The following is a 21316-nucleotide window of genomic DNA, read 5'->3' as shown; positions in this document are numbered from 1 at the left end:
TAAATTTAAATATTCCCAAAGCAAGCTTGGCTTTTTCACTTCCCTTTAATGGCTGGAGCTTTTCACTGCACTGTAATTTCCCCAGATTTTGCTGGATTTTATTAGATGTGTGTGGCATTGTATACTTCAGTGATGTGCTACAGTTAGAGTATCCCTTACAAGGACTGCTTTTTCTGGTAAGAGATACGAGTCAGAATTCAACAGTTATTCCATCCTGAAGTACAAACTTATCTAATCCATTCTGGTTAGTCTTACATATCACGTTACCTGATTCTTGATATCTTCTGTATACAGAGCAGGTACTGTATTACTAAGCAATTCTGTTTCTGATGATTTTTGTACAATATATATTTGCTCACTCCTGAAACCAAATGAAGTCAAAATGTAGATCAGGAAATAGATACTCGGCTTGTGCTGGATACTATTACAACCCCCTCTCTACCCCAAGACTCAGGTTTGCAGTTTGGTGTGCTCCTCAACTCAGCCTTGAATCTTGAGGCACAGGAATGCCTTGGCACACTTAAAGCTAGTGCACCAAATGCATCTGTCATGCTGCCCACCTGGCCAGATGGTAGGCAGCATTGCGACACTCCAGCGGTGCAGCGTTTATACACCATACACCATAGGAGTGCCCCAAAGCTGCGGTGGCAGCTGAAAGGACACCCATTTGTTGGAGCAGCATTTTGCCCTCTCTTTTTGAGCCGGCAAATAGCCAGATCGGGGCTGTGGCATGTGGTTGCCATGGCCCCGATCTGGTGCTCAAAGGGGCGGCATCATGCCACCCCTTTAGGGTTGTCTGTTTTGGCCCTTAGTTAAGTATATTTAGCCAAGTATTTTTGGCATGTGCCTTCAAGTCATTTCCAACTTATAGTTACTCTAAAGTGAACCTAATCCTGGGGTTTTCTTTGCAATATTTTTTCAGAGAGAGGTTTGCCTTTGCCTCTCTCTGAGGCTGAGAGATCATGAGTTGCCTAAGGGTTTCTATGGCTGAGCAGAGATTCAAAACCTGGTCTCCAGGGTCTTAGTCCAACCTACGCTCAAACCAGTACACCACATTGCCTCTTTTTTTAACTAAGTAGCTGATATAGAGCACAAGCCACTGTTTTAAAACTACCCTTTTTAAAGCATTTTAATTGTATGTTTTAAATAATTATTAGTGTTGTCCATCACTTAATGTTGCTGTTTTGTCTCTTTTAATTATAAATGTACTTGTTTTAATTGGTAAGCTACTGTGAGTCCTGGTTTGCAGAAAAAGCAATGCATAAATGAAGTTAATAATAACTTAATAATAAAGGAACAGGAAAAGGGATGGTGTCACTTATAGGATCCACACACTGGTCCCAACCCACCAGTAGGAGGCCAGATCTCAATATTGCAATCTTTAGCTGGATCAACAAACTCCCATTTTTTAATGATTGTTTTTATCGAAAACTTGAGGTGGAGCCCTTGACTTTACCTGCCGTGGCCTAGTGACCTGAAGTTAATGTTGAAAGTCTCTTGCAGACTGTTTACTATGAAAGTCATTATGTATTTACATAATGAAGGGATTGGAATGGGCTGGGACACCTAAGAAGGCGGGAGGCTTCCTTGTTTGGAGTATCGGGATGGTTACTCACAGGCTTCTAAGAAGGTGGCAAGGAACAGAAGAGAGCTGGGATGGAAACAAGCAGAGGAAGGAGAAAGGTGGAGAGAGGAAGATAGGAAAGAGAAGGAAGACAAGTGAAATGGAAGAGGCAAGGCTTGTGCAAGGCCAATGGAAGAGTGGATGGAACAGTGAGATGGTGAATAGCAACATAGAGAGAAGAGAGTATCAGGAAGTATAACTGAAGCTTGAAGAAGTTGAAGAAGGAAGTGATACTTCTGGCCACAACTGGGGCATCTAGTTGCTTATGACCTTGCCATTTGTCAATGCGTGGTTTTTGAAGCCTGCATGGGTATGAAACTGTTCCCCTGACATTTGTTCCTCCAATAACTCTGAAGGCAGAAGATTATTCAACCATGGGAATGTGAAGCCTGGTGGATTTCTCTCAGGCTATATTCGAGTTATGAGAAGATTCCTGGTTAGGCTGAGCTGAAAGGAGACAAGCACATATCAGTCCAAGGCAGGGATTCGCTTTAGCTGTTTCTGTTTCTCTTAAAATCTACATATCGTACTTTGCAAAGATGGATCAATTGCTGGCAGTGAAAATCGGCTGCTTGGCTGGTGTGTTGGTGATCACACTCCTTTGTGGCCTCATCCCATCCCAGGTCAGATGGTTCCAGTTCAACATGGCCAGAGGTGAGAAATTGGTGGAAGGATGGGCATTTGATCTTCGGAATGGGTTGGATGTAATGTAACTGTCAGAACAGCTTTGTGCACAAATATAAAAAATTATCAGACTACAGTTCTACATTGCAAAGGTTTTGCTGTGATCTCTTGGTGTCACTTGTTCATTTCAGGAGAAAACAACTTCATGTTCTTCAAGTTTTGGATAGCAACTCCCATCATCCCCCCATCATTAAGATGGCGGGAGAGGGGAGACCAGTGTTCATGTTTGATTAGAAACTGTCTCAGTATTTGGGGGGATGATGAGAGTTGCTATCCACATATTTTTCCAGTCTACTCCTGATCTTCATCCCCCATCAACGCTATTAAGCCCACAAAGCAAATTATCATTACAGTATTGAAGTGCACAATGCTTTTCTAACTTCCTTATTTCATGTTCTTATCTTTAAGGATTTACAAATCAAAGTTGTCATGGGATATAGAGAAATGATAGATCAGGAGTAAACTGGAAAAATATGTGATTGATAGGAAACCTTTAAGTTGTCCTTTCCACAATTTTTGAAGTCAGGATGGAAGCAGATGGATGTGATTGCAAATACGATGGATGAGATGCATATTAAGGGATGACGTGGAAAGCTGCATATTACCAGCATTGAGGTGTTGATAAGTCTTAGAAGTTTATCGCATGGGCCTAAACGGTCCCCAGCGCGTTCTAACGGGGGCGAGCGGGCGCATGAATGGAACGCAATGGGCCCTGGATGGGGCCCAAAACGCGACTTTATCGCAGGAGGAATGCCGCCGCGCGCGCCGCGCGTTCCCATTCCGTCCCAATTCTGTTCCAGAGGGCGCCATTTCTGGGAACTGTTTCTAAGCGTCCCCAGAAATGGCGCCCCTGGAACAGAATGGGATGGAATGGGAACGCGCGGCGGCGGCGTTCCTCCGTGCGATAAAGTCGCGTTTTGGGCCCCATCCGGGGCCCATTGCGTTCCATGCACGCGCCCGCTCGCCCCCGTTAGAACACGCTGGGGACCGGTTTAGGCCCCGTGCGATAAACTTCTTACATTTATTAGATTAAAAATAAGCAGTTTGTTCATTCCATCTGTACTTTAGTCTACAGCAGTTTGAAGGCTGGACCTGTCAGGCTACCTGTATGAAAAGATCAATCTTGGTCTCCTTTATTTAAGTATGTTAAATTTGCAAAACCTTGGATCTGGGTCAGATGCTCTTTCCCACCTCCTTCAGTTCTTTCATTTTCATTAAGGCCAGCATTCACTGATAAAATCCCTCCCCTCCATTACAGTGTCTACTGTATGCTCAAAACACATTTGCCCAAAATTTCATTTGCTATCATGAATGCAAATACACCACTATTCAGGATTTATTATGTACAGAATTTGCACATCATGGTTTTGCATGGAAAACAACCCTTTCTGCATCGGAAATGCAGTTTTCTCTGTGGAAGCTACTTTTTTCTTTGCGGAAAAGGCTGCTTACTGTGCAAAACAATCGCTTGTGAATTTGATGCAGACTAATTCTTGAAATGCAAAGATGATCATTAGTCCAGTCCAGGATTATTCTTCTTGTTTTTTTCCCCCACACTCAAAAAACATGCATGAATATTATTTCCATCCCTACTCTGCCCTTTCTCATATGAGCTCAGGGCAGCTGAATACCTGTACCAATTCTTCAGGATATTAACAGACACACCTAAATTTGGGCTATATGCACCTCTGGAGTAACAGCTTTCCCTCTTTCCCCCCACTATTCATTCCTTTTAGGGAAGCATCGGCGCATCCTTAGTTGTATAGGCTGCTTTGCTGCTGGTGTTTTCCTGGGTGCTTGTATAATGCACATGGTGGCTGATGCTTTGGGAGACATCCAAGAGGAAATTAAAAAGCGGCAGCGACAGGTGAGTGCCATCGCAGGGGCCTCCTATTTTAGATTTTCCTTGAAAAATCCAAGGGGTCATAGCTGAGTGGTGGATAAGCTGCTTCAGATGTGGAAGAAGTGGTGTTGAAGGCCTCCATGTTGGTGAGACAGTGAAAGCTTCCTGAGTTTTATACAAGAGCTGTCAAAGATACTGAATACTAGCCCTAATGTAGGTTCAGCTGCTTCGCTAACTATTGTGAAGTTTAGGAAAGAATATCAGTTGGACTGATTGCCCCATTGACATGGAAGCTACCAGCTATCACTGCGCAGAAGGTCCTACCTTCAATTGCTAGTATTTCCAAGTTTAGATGGATTAGATAGCAAATGATGGGCAACTTCTCCACTGCTCTGAATCCATTCTACTGGACTAGAAAGAACTGTTATAAGGCGAAATCATATTTCCATCTCAATCTGATTCCCCACCTACACATACCCCTTCTGTATTGTGATTGTGATGACAGCCAGTTATGGTATGGATTGGAAGGAAACATGAACCATTCTTGGAAATGAAATGTCACTTGCAACGTGCAAACAATTCACAATTGAAAAAGCTAAATTTAGATTCTGAATGTAGTGGTCCCTCCACATTCACTTTGGTTAGGGGTCCAAGACCCGTGCAAAAATGGAAAAACTACAAATGAAAAACACTAATGTTTTTTGTGTAAATCTACAGTGCTATATAAATAAAGTATAATAATAATAATACTTGAGAAAACACTTCTCATGGAATCTCTAGGTCTTTCAGAGCAATTCTATGGCCATCATCTGCCTGAAACTGAGCATAGAATAGTGCTGGAAGATCTACAAATGCCTAGAAAAGTATTTTGTTTAGGGAAACTATCACATGAGGGAAGGGACATCATTGTCCCACCCTTCCCGTCTGATCACGGGAAAGACTTTCACACTTGACCCGGCAGGAAAATGCGAATGAAAGTGATTGTGCAAATCACTTTCACACTGCAGCCGGATGAAAAGCGCTTTTAGCTGTCAGCTGAAAGCACTTTCAGACATCATTTGCAGTCTTTTGTATTAATGACGTAATCCACTAATACCATGACGTCTGAAAGCGCTTTTCAGCTGATTGCAGTGTGAAAGTGATTTGCACAATCATTTCCACTTGGGTCATGGATGGGATAAGGACAGAAGAGCAATCCCATCCTTATCACATTCTCCATGCAATAATCTCCAAGGAATGCCTAAGTCTTCCAGTATGATTCTATGGTTAACATCTGGCAGAGTCAGTCTGGACGATCTAGAGAGAGCATATTAATCAAAACTGTGAATAAGCAAATCCGCAAAAGTAAAAGCCGCAAATGGGGAGGGCAGACTGCTTTAAATCAGTGTACAGCTTCCTTCTGCCACCATCACTGCACTGTTTGCATTTCTCTTGCATCTAAAATGAATCTAACTCTGCTGTTGTGTTTACATACAGGGGAATATCATACACAAGCTGAACAACACCTCTGAAGCTGATGATGATTCTGATGTAAGTGTCTCAAGGGCTGTACAATCAAATCTAGGAATAGGAGAGGAATTCATTTTTTTGTTTTGTTTTCATGCAAACATATTTAATTTTCCATTTTTGGAAGAATATGCAAATGAAGCCTCAGTCTTTCTTTGTACAGTTGTCCCTTTGTATCCATGGGGGATCCCTTGCAGACCCTCCCCCCATGGATAACAAAAAAATGAAAGACCTCAAATCCTATTGTTTTGTATGGCCTCCATTAAAAACAACGGGGCTTGTCATCCACGGAGGCTCAAATCCATGGATAGCAAGCCCATAGATAAGAACAGCCCACTGCAATTATCAGTTTTGCAAATTATTCAGTGAATTCTACTGTTACGAAATGTATGCAAAATGTGAATAGTGGGCAAAGTGATTCCCCCTGAAGGCAACATATTAGCAGAAAGAAATTTCATTATATTCCAGGGAGGAAATTGCTTGCAAATAGTGTGTATGAGGCAAAATTGTATCCAACAAAAATGCATGCAAGTGCTGATAATCATACTTAGTGGGAAGAAAATGTTTGAAATTGTTCATACATGCAAGAATGAAATACATGAAGATTTATATCACTAGTAAATCATTACTAGTAAAACATTTAACATAGTGGATGTTAAAATGATTATAGCAAGGCTTTTATCATTGTTAAACTGGAAGAAGTTAATATAATAAATTAATTTTTAACTTAAGTTTCAAGCTCTGAGTAAGATTAAATTCTCAAGCTTGTTCTTTGTTGGTTTCATAATCTTTACTCTATTTTAATCTTGATGGCCCTGCTCACATGTGGTTACAGTATTTCTGAAAGCAGAACAGAAACCACAGCAAACTTTAAAACGCTTACCTTGATTGTTCTGTTCTGAAGGATTGCTGTGGTTATATTTCTGTTTGGTTTTGATTAGCTGTTTAAATGAACCAATCACCTTTTTTTAGATTGAAGAACGGAGTTTTAAAAAGGCATACCTAAGGAATATTAAGATGGAAATATTTATTTCTTAAAACATATCTTCTTTTTAAGGCTACTGACTTTAACACTAGTCAAATACTGCAAATGTATACCTCCTCATGGCCTTTAAAAGGACTGTGTCACATTTATTTATTTTCCTGAAAAGATGCAACCAAAGCATGCACTACCTCAGCTGCATCTCCACTGCAGAAATAATCTGGATTGACACCACTTTAACTTTCTTGGTTCAGTGCTATGAAATTCTGGGAACTGTAGTTCTCTGATAGAGAAGGCTAAATGTCTCACAAAACTACAGTTCTTTGAGTTCCCTAGCAATGAGCCAGGGAGGTTAAATTGGTGTCAACTTAGATTATTTCTGCAGTGCAGATGTAGCTCTCAAGGTGTAAGAAGCAGTGGAGCATATCAAAATGCAAGCGACTGGTTCACAGAAAAACAAAGATTTTCCATCTGCAGTTTAGCTGTTAGTTGACATTCAGCCACTGCCAGTACATACATGTGAAACCTTCCTTTTTGGTGGTGTACAACTATTTTTTTTTACATGTTCCTGTTTGTACTGAAGCATGAACATATTTGTCTCCCCACAAGGCAGTGATGTTAGTACTGCAAACATTGAGAAGAGGAAGTAATTCAGTAGTAGATGTTCTTGACCTCCATCTGCTGGTGCAACCTTAACATTGATACCAGTAGACTAAAAATAATAATCTGTTGCTGTTTTTTGCAGTTATGGCTAGATGAGCAGGTTGTAAAAACCCTCTGTGTTTTTTCAAGTGATGCACAACCATGACGTGTATCATGAATCTATCTGGAGTAGCATTAGGACCCATTTGCCAACTGCCATGGAAAGATGATGTTTGAACAACAGCAGCCTTTTAATCTACAGCTTTGCTATGTGTTCATACTTAATTGTGTAGCTCTTTGAATTGTCAGGGTAAAGTAATGGATGAAGGCAGCAAGTATATTTAATCTGCCTGCCACTGGGCTTGTAAAAGAAAGAAAACATCAAAATAGTGATATGAAACCAACACTTATTCTTGTGCATCCTAAAGACTAACACATTGATTATTGCATAAATGTTCATGATTTCCTTATCTAATGCAGCAGTTGCACATAACAGGATCCTATATTAAATTTGTAAGTCTTCAACTAACTCTTACTCTTTGTGATTAGTGGTTATGGTTAGTCTTTTTTCGGTGCAACAGAATAGCATGGTGTGCTTCTGCAAATTACAGTACATTTTATTTTCTGCAAATTCTCTCTCTTTGGCAGGCATACCCATTTGGAGAGCTCATAATCTCACTTGGCTTCTTCCTGGTGTTTATTATCGAGAGCATAGTGCTCCACTGCTGTCCCCAGGCTGTACATGCTCATGGTGACCATGAAAGTCAAGACAGTCACAAGGATCCTCCAGAATCTCACAGCTCTTTCCGGGCATTTGTACTCTTCCTCTCCTTATCCTTCCACTCTGTCTTTGAGGGCCTAGCTATTGGTGTTCAGAAGCAGGTCACGGCAGCAATTCAGCTTTGTTTAGCAGTGCTCATTCACAAGGCCATTGTTGTCTTTAGCTTGTCACTTAAGTTGGTGCAGAGTGGGACCAAGGTCCGGTGGAGACTGCTCTACTTGGTGGTCTTTGCTCTGATGTCTCCTGCTGGGATCAGTGTGGGCATTGGCGTCTCACTTTCCAACAGCAATGGGAGCAGCCTGGCTCAAGCTGTGCTCGAAGGAATAGCAGCAGGGACTTTCTTGTATGTCACCTTCCTGGAGATACTTCCGTATGAGCTGCGTTCACATGAAAGTCCCCTCACCAAGTTCTTCTTCATTAGTTTAGGTTTCTGCGTCATGGCCATTATTGCCATTTGGGCATGAAAGATTGTCTGCTTTGTGGTGCCTGGAGAAACCGACAACAACTGTATCTCAAGGCTCTTCCTCCCAAACATGCCTCCATCAGACACTGTTATATTTCCACAACTTTACAGAAGAGCTGAGACTACAATGCCCACTTTATCATTTTCTATGAGACCTAGTTGCCATTTAGCTCATTGTTGGCTGTGTGGTACTTGAAATTTTTTGAGTTTTTGTCTTTCCCCTTTCCCTGTTAAACTATGAGACCTGATTTTAAGACTGTAAACTGCCTGAATGCATTGGCAGAAAGGTGTAGGCTGAGCACCTCTATAGGTTTGATGTTGCATGAACCCACCTTAAACTTGGAGCCATTCCATGTCATGGAGATCTGTGGCATGGTCGAGTGGGGTGTTTCAGGATGATGTGGCTAGTATCCTCCCACCCCTGAGCCATTGTATGACCCTGCATTCTCAAGCTCCCTACTTGCCCATTCTGCAGACCTCTATCACCTGAAGTAGCTCCTTCAAGTTTAAGCTGGGTTCTGGCTGGCATTTGCAATTGTGGCAATAGTGCCATATGATCATGAATATATAGCATAGGTGAATACAGAACAGCTAGGCGAATCCATAACTACAATGCAGGATAACAGCCACTGTGAAATAAAAAAGCATGAGGTGAACAACTGCAAGAGAAAATGAAAGAATTCTGTGACCAAACAGTGGACTATGAGGGAAAAGGGCATCCTTTTCCCTACCATCTTTCTTGAGCTATTGGGAGACTACAATGACCATCACAGTCTATCAGGACTAGCTGCCATGAACACAATCAAGATATGTATGCAAGCTGTGACATTACATGTGCAATCTGTTACTTCACTACAGGAAAGTGTGTATGACGTAGAATACGGAGAATTTTCATGAAAGGAAATTCAGGGTCCAGTAGAGGAAATGCAATATGAAATAAAGGCTGACAGGATGTTTTGTGATGGGAAGTAAAAGGTATTCTCTCATCTAAGATATTCTCTGATCACACATTGTTGACCTTTTAGCAAAAAGTATGGGAGTTAGTGAGAACTTGTGAGTGAGTGAGAACTGAGAACATGGGAAGTTATGTCTGTTCCTGTTACTGCTATACTGCTGCCTGTACATTCTTCACACCACCTTTAAAAAGGCAAGGACATAGTAGTTCCTGATCAAGGCATTTCTTCAGTAGAAGAATTCTTAGTTCTCAGAATCTGGAAGTAAAATATTACTTGCAATGGATTGTTGTTGTTTGTCTTCAAATCATTTCTGAATTATGGTGAATCTAAGACAAACTTAGCATGGGGTTTTTCTGGCAGGATAGCTTTAGAAGAGGTTTGCCACTGCCTTCCTCTGAGGTTGAAAGAGTGTGACTGTGATTTGCACAAGATAACAAAATGGGTTTCCATGGCTGAGTAGGGATTACTTCAGATCGAATCCAAGTGGGAATTACTTTACATTTAACTTCAGAAATTAGTCAGTTTTTTGTCAAGTGATTTTATCCCAAAGCTATCATGAAGCCACAAACACAGAAGAATCCAGTTCATACAATAGTGAAATAATCTGCTCTATGAACCATGTTTAAAGTGAGAACCCTAGTTTAACTGAAGAGAAACAAGGGTTGATCAAAGACTATTGAAGGACCAGACTGGTGAAATAGTAACATTTCTGGATTTCAGTGTACTTCGTAAAAGGAAGACTGAAGGTCCTGGTAGTCCAGGTGTTCTGTTTGCTTTCCAAAAAGTATGTGTCCAGGTGTGTCTCTGGCCAGATTTTTCATAGAGTGAGATGAATGTCATTGCCATTATAACTGCCACGCACTGCCTGCAAGGACCAGAAGGACAAATGTGGTTAGCAGATAAATGGGGGAATAGGGTTGCTCTTGGTGAATTTGTCTCCTTATGTGCACTTTTCTTGAATAAGTTTCTTTTCAATAGATGCTCTGAAGACCTATTAAACAGCTATTAAGTAAAACTTTGCTATGTAAAAAGTAACACAACTTCTGAAAGGATAATTCTGATGGATTATACTTGGGTACAAATGAAAAAAAAATAATTCCTTTTTTATCATTTGAAATGGAATCATTAAAACTCATAGCGAGGAATTGGGATCCTTTGGAAGGTCAGATTTTGTTGGCCTCCAAATCTCATCAACTTCAATCAATGTGGCCAAAGGTCAGGGGTGATGGAAGTTGGAGTCCCACAATTTCTACAGTACTCCAGGTTCTATACTCCTATAGCCATCCTGCTGGTTCAAAACTGTATTTCCCTTTCTTTGATGGAGATCCTCAAGATGTTCTGAAGGCCTGTAATGCATGAGCATTAAATGCAATAAATTGAGCTCTCCTGAAAATGAGGGAAGTCATACTTAAAGTTTGTGATTAACTGCCCTCGAGTCCACACACAGCTGCACCGATCTGGTCCCTGAAGGGAGCAAAAAGAAGCTGCAAAAAGCGGCTTCTTTTTAGCTCCCTGGAAGTGGTATCATAAGCAGGCCAGTGTGCCATGATGACGCGCCTTTGCCGCTGTGCCATTTGGGTGCTGCACCAGAGGAATGTCATCATGGCTCACCCCATCTAGAACAGCGCACACCAAAATGGTGCCTGGGCTTCATCGTTTGGTCTTGGAGCGTGCGGCCACTCAGCCCTCACCCTGCCCACATGCCGGCACAAAGTGCGGGTCTGCATAGCCCCTCTTTCCAACACTCAAACTACTATACCACACTGACTAGTGAGTAGCATTCATTTCAATTGATCTACTCTAACTATGACTATGTCTGGATCCAAACTACTGGACAGAAAACACATGACTAAGTTTTCATCAGTTTTACTGATCGTTGGGAATACTGGAAAGGGAATTTTTCTACCCTACAATTATCACAATTATTGTCAAGAAGAAAATTTAGCACAGGGCTATCAGGAAACCTCAGGTGTAAATGAATCCACCACAGGAGTTACAACTGTATTCCGCCTTGTCTATAAAGAATATTTTCAAAACAGTCTGGTAGACATAGCTCTTGGGAGTTAACAGAAGATACTCAAGGTTTTATTAAGCAGATGTTTGAGAGAGCAGACTAGAGTTTATGAGACAGTAAAGTCTGTTTAACCTGTAAAGATTTTCAACATCACTTGTAAGCTAGTTTGAGCACTGTGGATCTCTGTAGTCCTGGTGTTTTGTGAATTTCTGAGACTGAATACGTTCCACTGAGGTTGGGCCCGAAATCTAATAATGTTTAGAATGACACTACTGCTGATCCTACTTTTGCTGATACAACTCCCCAATATTGTCAGCAAAAAATGGAACTATGGATGTGATTGGAGGACAAAAGTTGAGAAGGATTTATTTGGCTTTCAAGAGGATATTGTCATTGGTGAATTTGTCAGTTTTTTGATTTCTTTATTGAACGAGCTTCCTTTTAATAGAATGCCACAGAAAATAATAAATGGATAGTAGGTAGCTCTTTTTATACAAAAATGTGCTTTCTTTTATTTGATAATGTATTCAACATTTTGCATTTTACACATTGTGTATTAGGTGGAATTGTAATTATGTATAAATATTATCACATAAATGTAGAGTGGGAATATCACTCTGTTAGATTATTGTAGCTGAGGTGCTGAAGCCATTGGTGAGGGATGAGAAACCTACAATTGACAACATGTTGTGGGCCTCCGTCTTCCATCAGCCCCAGTGAGCAAGAACAAACATTAGAGATGACTGATGTTGTAGTTCAATAAAATCTGGAGGGGAAGAGATTGCCTGTCCTTTCCCATAAAACTCCGTGTTCTTCATTTTTGTTTCAGGAAGAAAGGAGAAAGGAGAAAAAAATATTGGGCACTGTCTATATCTTTATGATATTATGCATTTTTAATGTGGACTGTATCATATGAGGACAAGGCCTATTATATAAATCCCCTGCCAATAACATGGCTCAGTCACAGAGTGCTTCCAAATGTTTCGGGAAATGAATTAGGGCAAAGAAAAACAATGTACAAGAATATCAGAGTTAGAAGGCTAGATACAGGCTTAGTTAGAAAGTAACCTCTTCAGAGTTAGTGTATGAGTTGCTTATATCCCACTAAGAAGGAATGTCTCTTTTAAGTATACACAAGTCTGAATTCATTTTAAGCCCATTGCGTGGACAGTAATTCAAATGATGTAATTGCATGAATGAGAGCTAAGACCATGTTACAATCTTATTGCAGCATGCTACCCAAATACTACCACCAGATTCTTGTGTTTGCATTTGCCATGGAAGAGATCAACAAAAATCCCTATATCTTACCCAACCACACACTGGAATACATCACCATTCAAAATGCTTATAATCAAATGGGAACAAGTTTTGGGACCATGAGTCTCCTTTTCACCTTACGGGGGAGTCCTCTTAACTACATGTGTAACAGAAAATACAAGTTAACAGCCATCATTGGAGGACTTGGTGCTCATAATTCCAGGCAGATGCCCCACATCTTAAACATCTATAAGATCCCACAGGTATTTGTATACAAATTCATAACACAAGTACAAGGAGCAGTGGAGAATGGGAACAATTTTCAGCAAGGCCTGGCAATGCTCAACAGCTCTGCTTAGTTTGGCTCAGCAAAAATCCTGATCATATCTGGAGAAGACTTCATACTAAGCAGATGCATTTGACCACAGTTCTCTTTTAAAAAGAAGAAAGGCTCTGTGTGGATGAGAGAAATAAAAATATAGGTCTATATTCAATGGTGTAGAACAGTTGGGAAATAATTCTGTTGGTGTTTCACCACTCCAAAGTGCCTTTGCATGCATATTATATTTGAAATTTAAGGAAAGTATAAAGGATCTGGGAATGGGGGGGGGACTGAACAAAGGCAGGAGCAGGATTAATATAAACACCAGGGACCCCAGAACTGCTTTTAAGGCAGGCAGTCATTATGATTTTTGTATACTTGTATGTTTTAAAAACAGCAAGAACAAATAAAATAGTTACTACTACTACTACTACTACCACCAACAGCAACAACAATTAATGCAGTTTGTGGTCTAAACTGCACTGCAGAATTAGTGTAGTATCACTCTGCCTTAACTGTCATGGCTTAATGCTATGGAGTTCTGCAATTTGTACTTTTGTGAGATATTTAGCCTTCTCTGTCAGAAAGATCTGGTGCCACAACAAACTACATAATTTCATAATATTGAGCCATGGCAGTTTAAGAGGTGTCAAGCTGCATTATTTCTGCAGTGCAGATTAGACCAATGACAAACCACTAAAAGAAATGTTATAAAATTATTTCAACCATAACATTGATGTATCAAGGAAAGGGGAAAATATACATGATCTTGTTAAATGAATGCAAAGATGGCTAGAAACAAGGACATTTCTGCTTGGGGGGCACAGTTACCCAGGAGTCTTGGTGGTCCTGATCCTGGAAGTAGGCAGGCTTAGCCCCCCTTAGACTACCCTTGGGGGGGATCAAGCAACCCTGCCCCCCCCCCCAATTTGGGGGACTATGATAAATACAGCCTTCCACACTGCTCCAAAATTTCATTCCCCCCAAAATATTTTGGAACTAGCTACTTCAGTCTAATGCATAGTTTTGCCTTGGGTAGTTCTGGTTACATTGCAACACTAGGATGCATTTGATCTCTACAATATTTGCTGCCCAAACCCTTCAAGTAAAACCTATGTTATCAAGATGTAGACAGATGGAATTTTAATCCAGAAATAATGGGATATTGCTATTAGTTTTTTTAAAAAAAAATCACTGTTCTTTACATTAGCTGAGTTATGGCTCCTTCGACCCTGTGTTGAATGACAAAATTCAGTTCCCTTCTGTCTATCGGATGATCCCAAATGACATTCCTCAGTATGTTGGGATTGTCAAGATGCTTAAACAATTTGGGTGGACCTGGATTGGCCTCATTGTTTCAGATGATGAGAGTGGAGAAATGCTATTGAAGACTCTCCTTTCTCAGCTCCTCCAGAACAATATTTGCCTTGCTTTTAAGGAAATCATTCCAGCAGTGAAGGAACCCTGGAAAGGATATCGTGAAGGAAGACTGGAACTAAATGCTAAAATGGAAAGATTAAGTTCTATTCTCTCGTCAACAGACGCCAATGTCATTCTTGTTCACGGGGATTCACAAGCAATGGAGGGCTTACGAATGGTTCTGTCATTCAATGAATTGGATGGAATGAAGCCAATAGAGAAGGTTTGGATCATAACAGCTCAGTGGGATTTTACATCTGTATTCTATAGTGGAGTATTCACACCTAAATCCTTCAATGGTACTTTGTCCTTTACTCTCCATACAAATGACATGGCAAGATATAAAGCATTTCTTGAGACTTTAAATCCTAATCAGTCTGTCCTTGATTACTTCACTTTATTCTGGTCCAATGTGTTTGTCTGTTCCCACCCTACATACAATATATATATACCAAATGTAGGAAACTGTACTAACCAGGAAAAGGTAAGCAATCTGCCTGAATTTGTATTTGAAATGAGAATGTCTGGTCAGAGCTACAGCATCTATAATGCTGTTTATGCTGTGGCACATGCCCTCCATGCCATGTTTTCATCAAAATTCCACAAGAAGGCAATGGGAGAGGGAAGGACATGGGACCTTCGAAACATCCAGCCGTGGCAGGTAAGGATATTCTTTTGTAGGTCACTACTGTAATGACTTCTACAAGTATACATAGGGCACAAATAGAGGGAAACAACCTCTTATTGCTGGGCACAAGGCCCTTGCAAAATCAAGAATCTTTCAACCATCAGCTGGTGATGAGAATGCAGAGATTTATATTCCAGTATTACCAGGTAGAGTGGTATTGTAAAGTGGTCTGAAATGCACCTCTTTCATAACTATGTGCATTGCTTTAAATAGATTTCTAGTTAATTGTTATAGATACTGGCAGCTGGATTTATATTTAGTTTAATGATTGTAAGCCTGAGGGCAGGGAACCGTCTAACTAAAAGATTGTATGTACAGCGCTGTGTAAATTTACAGCGCTTTATAAATAAAAGTTAATAATAATAATAAATACAGTGCGCCCTTACTTTATGCAGGGAAGTCCAGAACGGATCCCCCACGTAAAGTAAGGGTGCACTGTACTTTACATTAAACTAAATATAAGTCCATTCTGGACTCCCCCACATAAAGCAAATACTGCCTATGCTTGAGCCCCATTTAAATGAATGGGGCTCGTGCACGTGGCGGTGTGGTGGTGGTGTGGTGCATGTGTGCTCCATTCATCCCTATGGAATGCACGCCTCTTCTCCCCACACGGCTTTCAGCGTATGTTGAAAGCCATGTAAAGCATGCCCGCGTATGACGCAGGCGCACTGTACCCTGTCACTAGGCCCAGCTTCTGTCAACCTAGTAGTTTGAAAGCATGTGAATGTGCAAGTACAGAAAAGGTACCACTTCAGTGGGAAGGTAATAGTACTCCATGTAGTCATACTGGCCACATGGCCATGAAATCTTCTCTGACAATGCTGGCTCCCTTGGCTTAGTAATGGAGATGAGCATTGCTCCCTAGGGTCAGAAACAACTAAACAATCTTTCGTCAAGGGAATGCCTTTATCTTTATCTAAAGAATCCTGGATTTGAAAGGTTTTGAGGAAAACTACTGGAAAATTGTGAACATCTACCTTTTTGAATTTGTGGAGGTAGAATTTGATATTAAAATTCTAGCTTATTACCAGAAACCATAAATGTTCTCTTTTTCATGTTCCTAGCACTTCTGATCTAACATAAGCATTTTAAAATGATTTGTGTCCCTTCTATATTTTGCTATTTCATAGTCTACCAGGTGTTACTAGATGGAGTTTTTGGGTCATCAATGATTTAGATTCTGTCCAAAAAATTAGGAACCAGTGATGTATCCTCAGATAATGTAGCATATTCCAATCAGAGTCATTTTTTTACAACTGTGCTGTTATGATACTATCTATGATTATTTCATTCACTTATTTTGTCTGTCTATTTGGAATTGCTCCCAGAGCAAATGGAGGTTCAAGGCACCTTTCATGAATTAAAACAATTAAAACAACTCGAATGGATAAGAAACAGCTAGTTGTGATGGATGGTAGAAAACCTAGCAAGTCCCAAGGAAATTAATTTTATTTCATCCTCCAACCTAGGTTCAGTCTTTCCTGAAGCACATCCATTTCAATAACAGTGTTGGAGAAGAAATATTTTTTGATGAAAATGGAGAGCTGGCAAGTGGATATGATATCATCAACACAGTTACATTTCTCAATCAGTCCATTCACAGAGTCCATGTTGGAAGGATAAACCCACAGGCTCTTGCAGGAAAAGAGTTCACCATTAATGGAAGTGTCATTACATGGAACCACAAGTTCAACCAGGTGTGAATGATTTTGTCAAGAATGAATGTTAGCCAAGTTTTTGCAAACAATTCTATCAAGCAGAAAAAAATCAGGCTCAAATACACTATTTGCCACCAGGTTTAGAAAACTATGGTACGGTACAAACCGCCAACAAGCGGCGTACCGGTGCCAGCATTAGGGTTAGGGAGCGCGCACCATGTACATGCTCCCTAACCCTAATACGTCATGGCGACGTAACAATGGTGGTGCCCTGTATACATGGGTGCCACCATTGCTATGTAAGCACCGTGCAGCATCCCCATGGTACTGCATGGCACTTATGCAACCAGTGCACCTGTGGTGCACTTGTTACACCACCGCCATGGTGGGTTTTTGTGGGTTCTTTTTCTGTTGGTGCGAAGCCGCACGGTTTGGCGGCTGTGGCTTTCCTCCAGCAGAAAAGCCATTGCCACCAGCCCAGACCTTCAAGAAGGTATGTACCGGGTCTATATTAATCTTTAAAACAAAAATATTTTAAATCTCTTTGCATAGTGATTTTCCTGCTTAATACAATCATGTCTTTAAATTCTACCAACTAGAGGCATAGATCCAAAACAGACTGCAGAAATAATCCAGTCTGAGACCACTTTAACTTCCCTGGCCCAGTGCTAGGGAATCCTGGGAACAGTGGTTTGGTGAGACACTTAGCCTTCTGTCAGAGAACTCTGGTGCCACAACAAGCTACATTTCCCAGGATTCCCTAGCACTGAGCCGGGTCAGTAAAAATGGTCTCAAACTGGATGATTTCTGCAGTGTGTTTTGGACCATAGTTATAGTTGCAGAGTTGTATATTTTTTCTGCTCACCTCACTTCTGAGCCCAAGAACAAATATTTCTTGGAGCAGAAAGTGGTCAGGACATCACTTAGCTAAGTGGTTCTCAAATTATTATTATTATTATTATTATTATTATTATTATTATTATTATTTATGGTATTTATACCCCACCCTTGGTGGGGTGAGACCCCCGTGTGTGTGTGTGTGTGAGAGAGAGAGAGAGAGAGAGAAAGAGAGTTACTCAAGGGTGTGTGTGCAAGACTTGGAAGGCTTGATCCCTCCTCCTCCTCCTTCTCCTCCTCCTCCTCTTCTTCCCAGATTTTTTATGTATAAAATTTACACATGTGTTGAGTTAAATACTGAATTTACTTAAATAAAACTGTTCTAATTTGTACAATGTTATCTCCTTATAAAATGTTAAAATACAAATACACATAAATGTATGAATGGAAATACACACTTAAAAAACAAAATATTTTTATTTATATACTATATTGGAGGAGGCACAATGCCCACTTGTAGATGTAAAGGGGGAGGATCCCCAAGGGTAAAACGTTTGAGTACCACTGACTTAGATGTCAATTCATTACCTAATCAATTCATTAGGATGCCTTCTTGTAAGTGTCCAGCTCATGAAAGGATGTTACAAGCCAGTGAGTTTGAGAGTACAAGAAAAAAGATAGTCAGTTAATGTTAATAGGATTCTAGGACATCAACCAGCACATAAGTATTACTATATGAAACGGAGTGGGGGAGTGTATTTCAGCATAATAGACATAAAGGGAAAAAAACAACACACAGAGATGCTCTTCCCACAAACACTTTCCCTTCTGGTTATTGATAGAAGCTTCCCCAATCCAGATGTGTTGAGGGCTGCCATCCTGGACATAGCAAGATCGTCCGCCAAGGGGAACAGATCTGTTGTTATGACTGTCTACAATGTCCTGAAGGAATGATTGCAAACCAGATGGGTAAGCTGAGATTGCCTAGTGACATGCAAAGTGAAAGGCAGCCTCTTGGATGGGTTTTATGTGACTATAGTATATAATGTACATTGCCTTCTGAGTGAGAGCAGGGAAAAGTCTAATAAACAATTTGTAAGCCACTCTGATAGCCTTTTGGCTGAACAGCAGGGTATAAACATATTATTATTATTATTATTATTATTATTATTATTATTATTATTAGACCCAGAGTCTCAAAAGGACAAGAAGAGAAAACATCAAAATCTGGAAGTGAAGGAATTTTCAGCTTGTTTCTCAGAAAGGGTTGTTTCCTCTGTTCTCTTTTAGCAGTTCAGATGCCACAATTTTGGTCTACCTGACCAGAAAAGTCTTCTTTGCTGAGGTTATTAAAGGCAAGCAAATCTTAAGTTTAATGTGGCACCAGAACTCTCTGACAAAAGAAGGCTAAATGTCTCACTAAACTACAGTTCTGAGAATTCCCTAGCATTACGCCAGGGCAGTTAAAGCAGTCTTGAACTGGATTATTTCTGCAGTGTGTTCTTTATGCCAGATGTGGGCACTAGTATATGCTGGGCTTTTGTAAAGCTGGCAATTCAGTATTTACACTGTGCGTTTCTCTATGCCTAAGGAAATACCCTCATGGGAAAGAACTATGAGCTACAACACAATAAATGTGTTCAGATCCACAGCCTTTTCAATTTCATCACCAGTGTTCCAAGCATGGGATGAGGAAAATGATTATTTGATGTTGACCTCCATATACCTTCAGGTGCATTAAAAGGAAGGGGTGTTCTCTTGCAGCTATTCCTCACCTGCCATAGCATAATATTGGTAAGTGGAGTCATCTTCATTACGAAGACAATTATCTGTTTTTAAATTGTATTTATTACTTTCAGATGCAGAACACTGTGTCAAGTGCTCAGAGGATCAACATCCAAACAAGAATCAGGATCAGTGCATCTCCAAACAGATTACCTATCTGTCATATGATGAGCCCCTGGGAATCGTTTTGTCTTCTTTTATTATTTCCTTTTCTCTAATAACCCTTATGGTTTTGTGGAGCTTCATTCAGCACCAGAATACTCCCATTATCAAAGCCAGTAACAGAAGTGTTACCTACACTCTGCTTGTCTCTCTGCTATTTTGCTTTCTGTGCTCTTTTCTGTTCATTGGTCAGCCCAGAATGGTGTCTTGCACTTTGCGGCAAGTGTTGTTTGCCATCATCTTCTCTGTTGCCATTTCTTCAGTCTTGGGCAAAACTATCACAGTAATCCTGGCCTTCCTGGCTACCAAACCAGGGCACAGAATGCAGAAATGGGTAGGGAAGAGTTTGGCAGGGTCAATCATCATCCTCTCAACTCTCATTCAAACAGCTATTTGTGTTGTGTGGTTGTCTGTCTGTCCACCATTCTTGGAGTTGGATACGTGGTCTGAGATTCATCAGATCATTGTACAATGCAATGAAGGCTCCAATGTTATATTCTACATAGTCCTAAGCTATATGGGGCTGTTAGCTTTCATCAGCTTCACTGTAGCCTTCTTTGCCAGAAAGCTGCCTGGTGCTTTTAATGAAGCCAAGCTGATCACCTTCAGCATGTTGATGTTTTGCAGTGTTTGGGTGTCCTTTGTCCCCACATACCTGAGCACAAAGGGCAAATACATGGTGGCTGTGGAGATCTTCTCCATATTAACCTCTAGTGCTGGATTGCTGGGCTGCATTTTTATCCCTAAATTCTACATAATTGTCATAAGGCCTGAGTTGAACACCAGAGTTCATTTAGTAAGAAAAACAATAAAGATCTAGCTACGAGATGGCTAGCTTTATTTGTCAATTTCTAGGTGAACTTGCAATTAAAGAATTCCTTATTCTATCCTGTATAAATACTAAGATCCTTTAAAATCAGATATGTATTTATTTTAGCAAAGTGTCTAGTACATTACAGAGTTCTAGGTACAACTCTTCATTATCCTAAGATGAAAAAAAGCTTAACCACAGTGAATTATTGTGAGAAAGCATCTGATAAAATAAACAGAAGCCACACTTATTTTGATCCAAAATAAATGATTTTGACTTTAAGATTTGCCACAACTGAAACAGACATGTGATAGCCATGTCTGGTATGATATTTGGATCAGAAATTGGGTAGGGGGGATAAAGCAGCATTTTTATTGAATTCCTTACATTTACTGTCATAGGCAGATTATTGACATCACTTAAACCCGGGGTTCCTCTTAACCCCAACAGTCTTCTAATGTTTCTTGTTCAGGATTCTGTCTTTAAATGACAAAGACATAGCTTCATATGTATGGCTGCATTGTATTCTTTGCCTTCATTTCCTTACAACATTTCCATTTATCATTTTACTTCTGGCTGCATTCTCCCATTTCTTCATTCCCCCTCTTTAACATTATTATTCTTCGTTTCATACCCAAACTACAACTGAGTGATTTAGCTTTTCTTCTATTTTAAATTCTACAATATTCCCCAGGAAGCAATCTTTTAAAATGCTTTTACAATGTTTGTGCCTCTTGCAATACCATCAAAAAATCAGCCATGTCTTTCATTAAGTCAATATCCCTTCTTGCCTCTTCTCTCTAGTTGCCCGCTTCATCTCTCCATTTATTATTTTATTTGAACAGATGACGCCTAAGAAGAAGCCTGTTTTAGGCT

At 40.3% G+C, this 21316-nt stretch overlaps 2 protein-coding genes across 2 annotated transcripts; both read left to right on the top strand.

Annotated features, from left to right (window-relative positions):
- The first annotated feature begins 970 nt into the window (after positions 1 to 970).
- Positions 971 to 11977, top strand: SLC39A2 (solute carrier family 39 member 2). The gene is made up of 4 exons (XM_042477536.1): positions 971 to 2278; positions 4045 to 4175; positions 5628 to 5681; positions 7930 to 11977. Exons 1-4 carry the CDS (start codon positions 2164 to 2166, stop codon positions 8524 to 8526), a joined length of 897 nt encoding a protein of 298 aa, XP_042333470.1. The 5' UTR covers positions 971 to 2163; the 3' UTR covers positions 8527 to 11977.
- A 750-nt stretch (positions 11978 to 12727) lies between these two features.
- LOC121933816 (vomeronasal type-2 receptor 26-like) lies at positions 12728 to 20449 on the top strand. The gene is made up of 5 exons (XM_042473809.1): positions 12728 to 13018; positions 14288 to 15157; positions 16657 to 16884; positions 18525 to 18651; positions 19542 to 20449. Exons 1-5 carry the CDS (start codon positions 12728 to 12730, stop codon positions 20447 to 20449), a joined length of 2424 nt encoding a protein of 807 aa, XP_042329743.1.
- The last annotated feature ends 867 nt before the right edge of the window (positions 20450 to 21316 follow it).

Source organism: Sceloporus undulatus, chromosome 6 (assembly GCF_019175285.1).
Source record: "Sceloporus undulatus isolate JIND9_A2432 ecotype Alabama chromosome 6, SceUnd_v1.1, whole genome shotgun sequence".
Lineage (NCBI taxonomy): Eukaryota > Metazoa > Chordata > Lepidosauria > Squamata > Phrynosomatidae > Sceloporus > Sceloporus undulatus.
This window is presented reverse-complemented; position numbering and strand designations above follow the sequence as displayed.

What these genes read in the sequence shown, in the direction of transcription:
- SLC39A2 (XM_042477536.1), top strand. Translation starts at nt 2,164, where the DNA reads ATGGATCAATTGCTGGCAGTGAAAATCGGCTGCTTGGCTGGTGTGTTG. An exon ending in CCAGTTCAACATGGCCAGAG is followed by an intron (nt 2,279 to 4,044) that starts GTGAGAAATTGG and finishes CATTCCTTTTAG; the next exon opens with GGAAGCATCGGCGCATCCTT. An exon ending in AAGCTGATGATGATTCTGAT is followed by an intron (nt 5,682 to 7,929) that starts GTAAGTGTCTCA and finishes TCTCTTTGGCAG; the next exon opens with GCATACCCATTTGGAGAGCT.
- LOC121933816 (XM_042473809.1), top strand. Translation starts at nt 12,728, where the DNA reads ATGCTACCCAAATACTACCACCAGATTCTTGTGTTTGCATTTGCCATG. An exon ending in ACATCTATAAGATCCCACAG is followed by an intron (nt 13,019 to 14,287) that starts GTATTTGTATAC and finishes TCTTTACATTAG; the next exon opens with CTGAGTTATGGCTCCTTCGA. An exon ending in AATGATTGCAAACCAGATGG is followed by an intron (nt 18,652 to 19,541) that starts GTAAGCTGAGAT and finishes TATTACTTTCAG; the next exon opens with ATGCAGAACACTGTGTCAAG.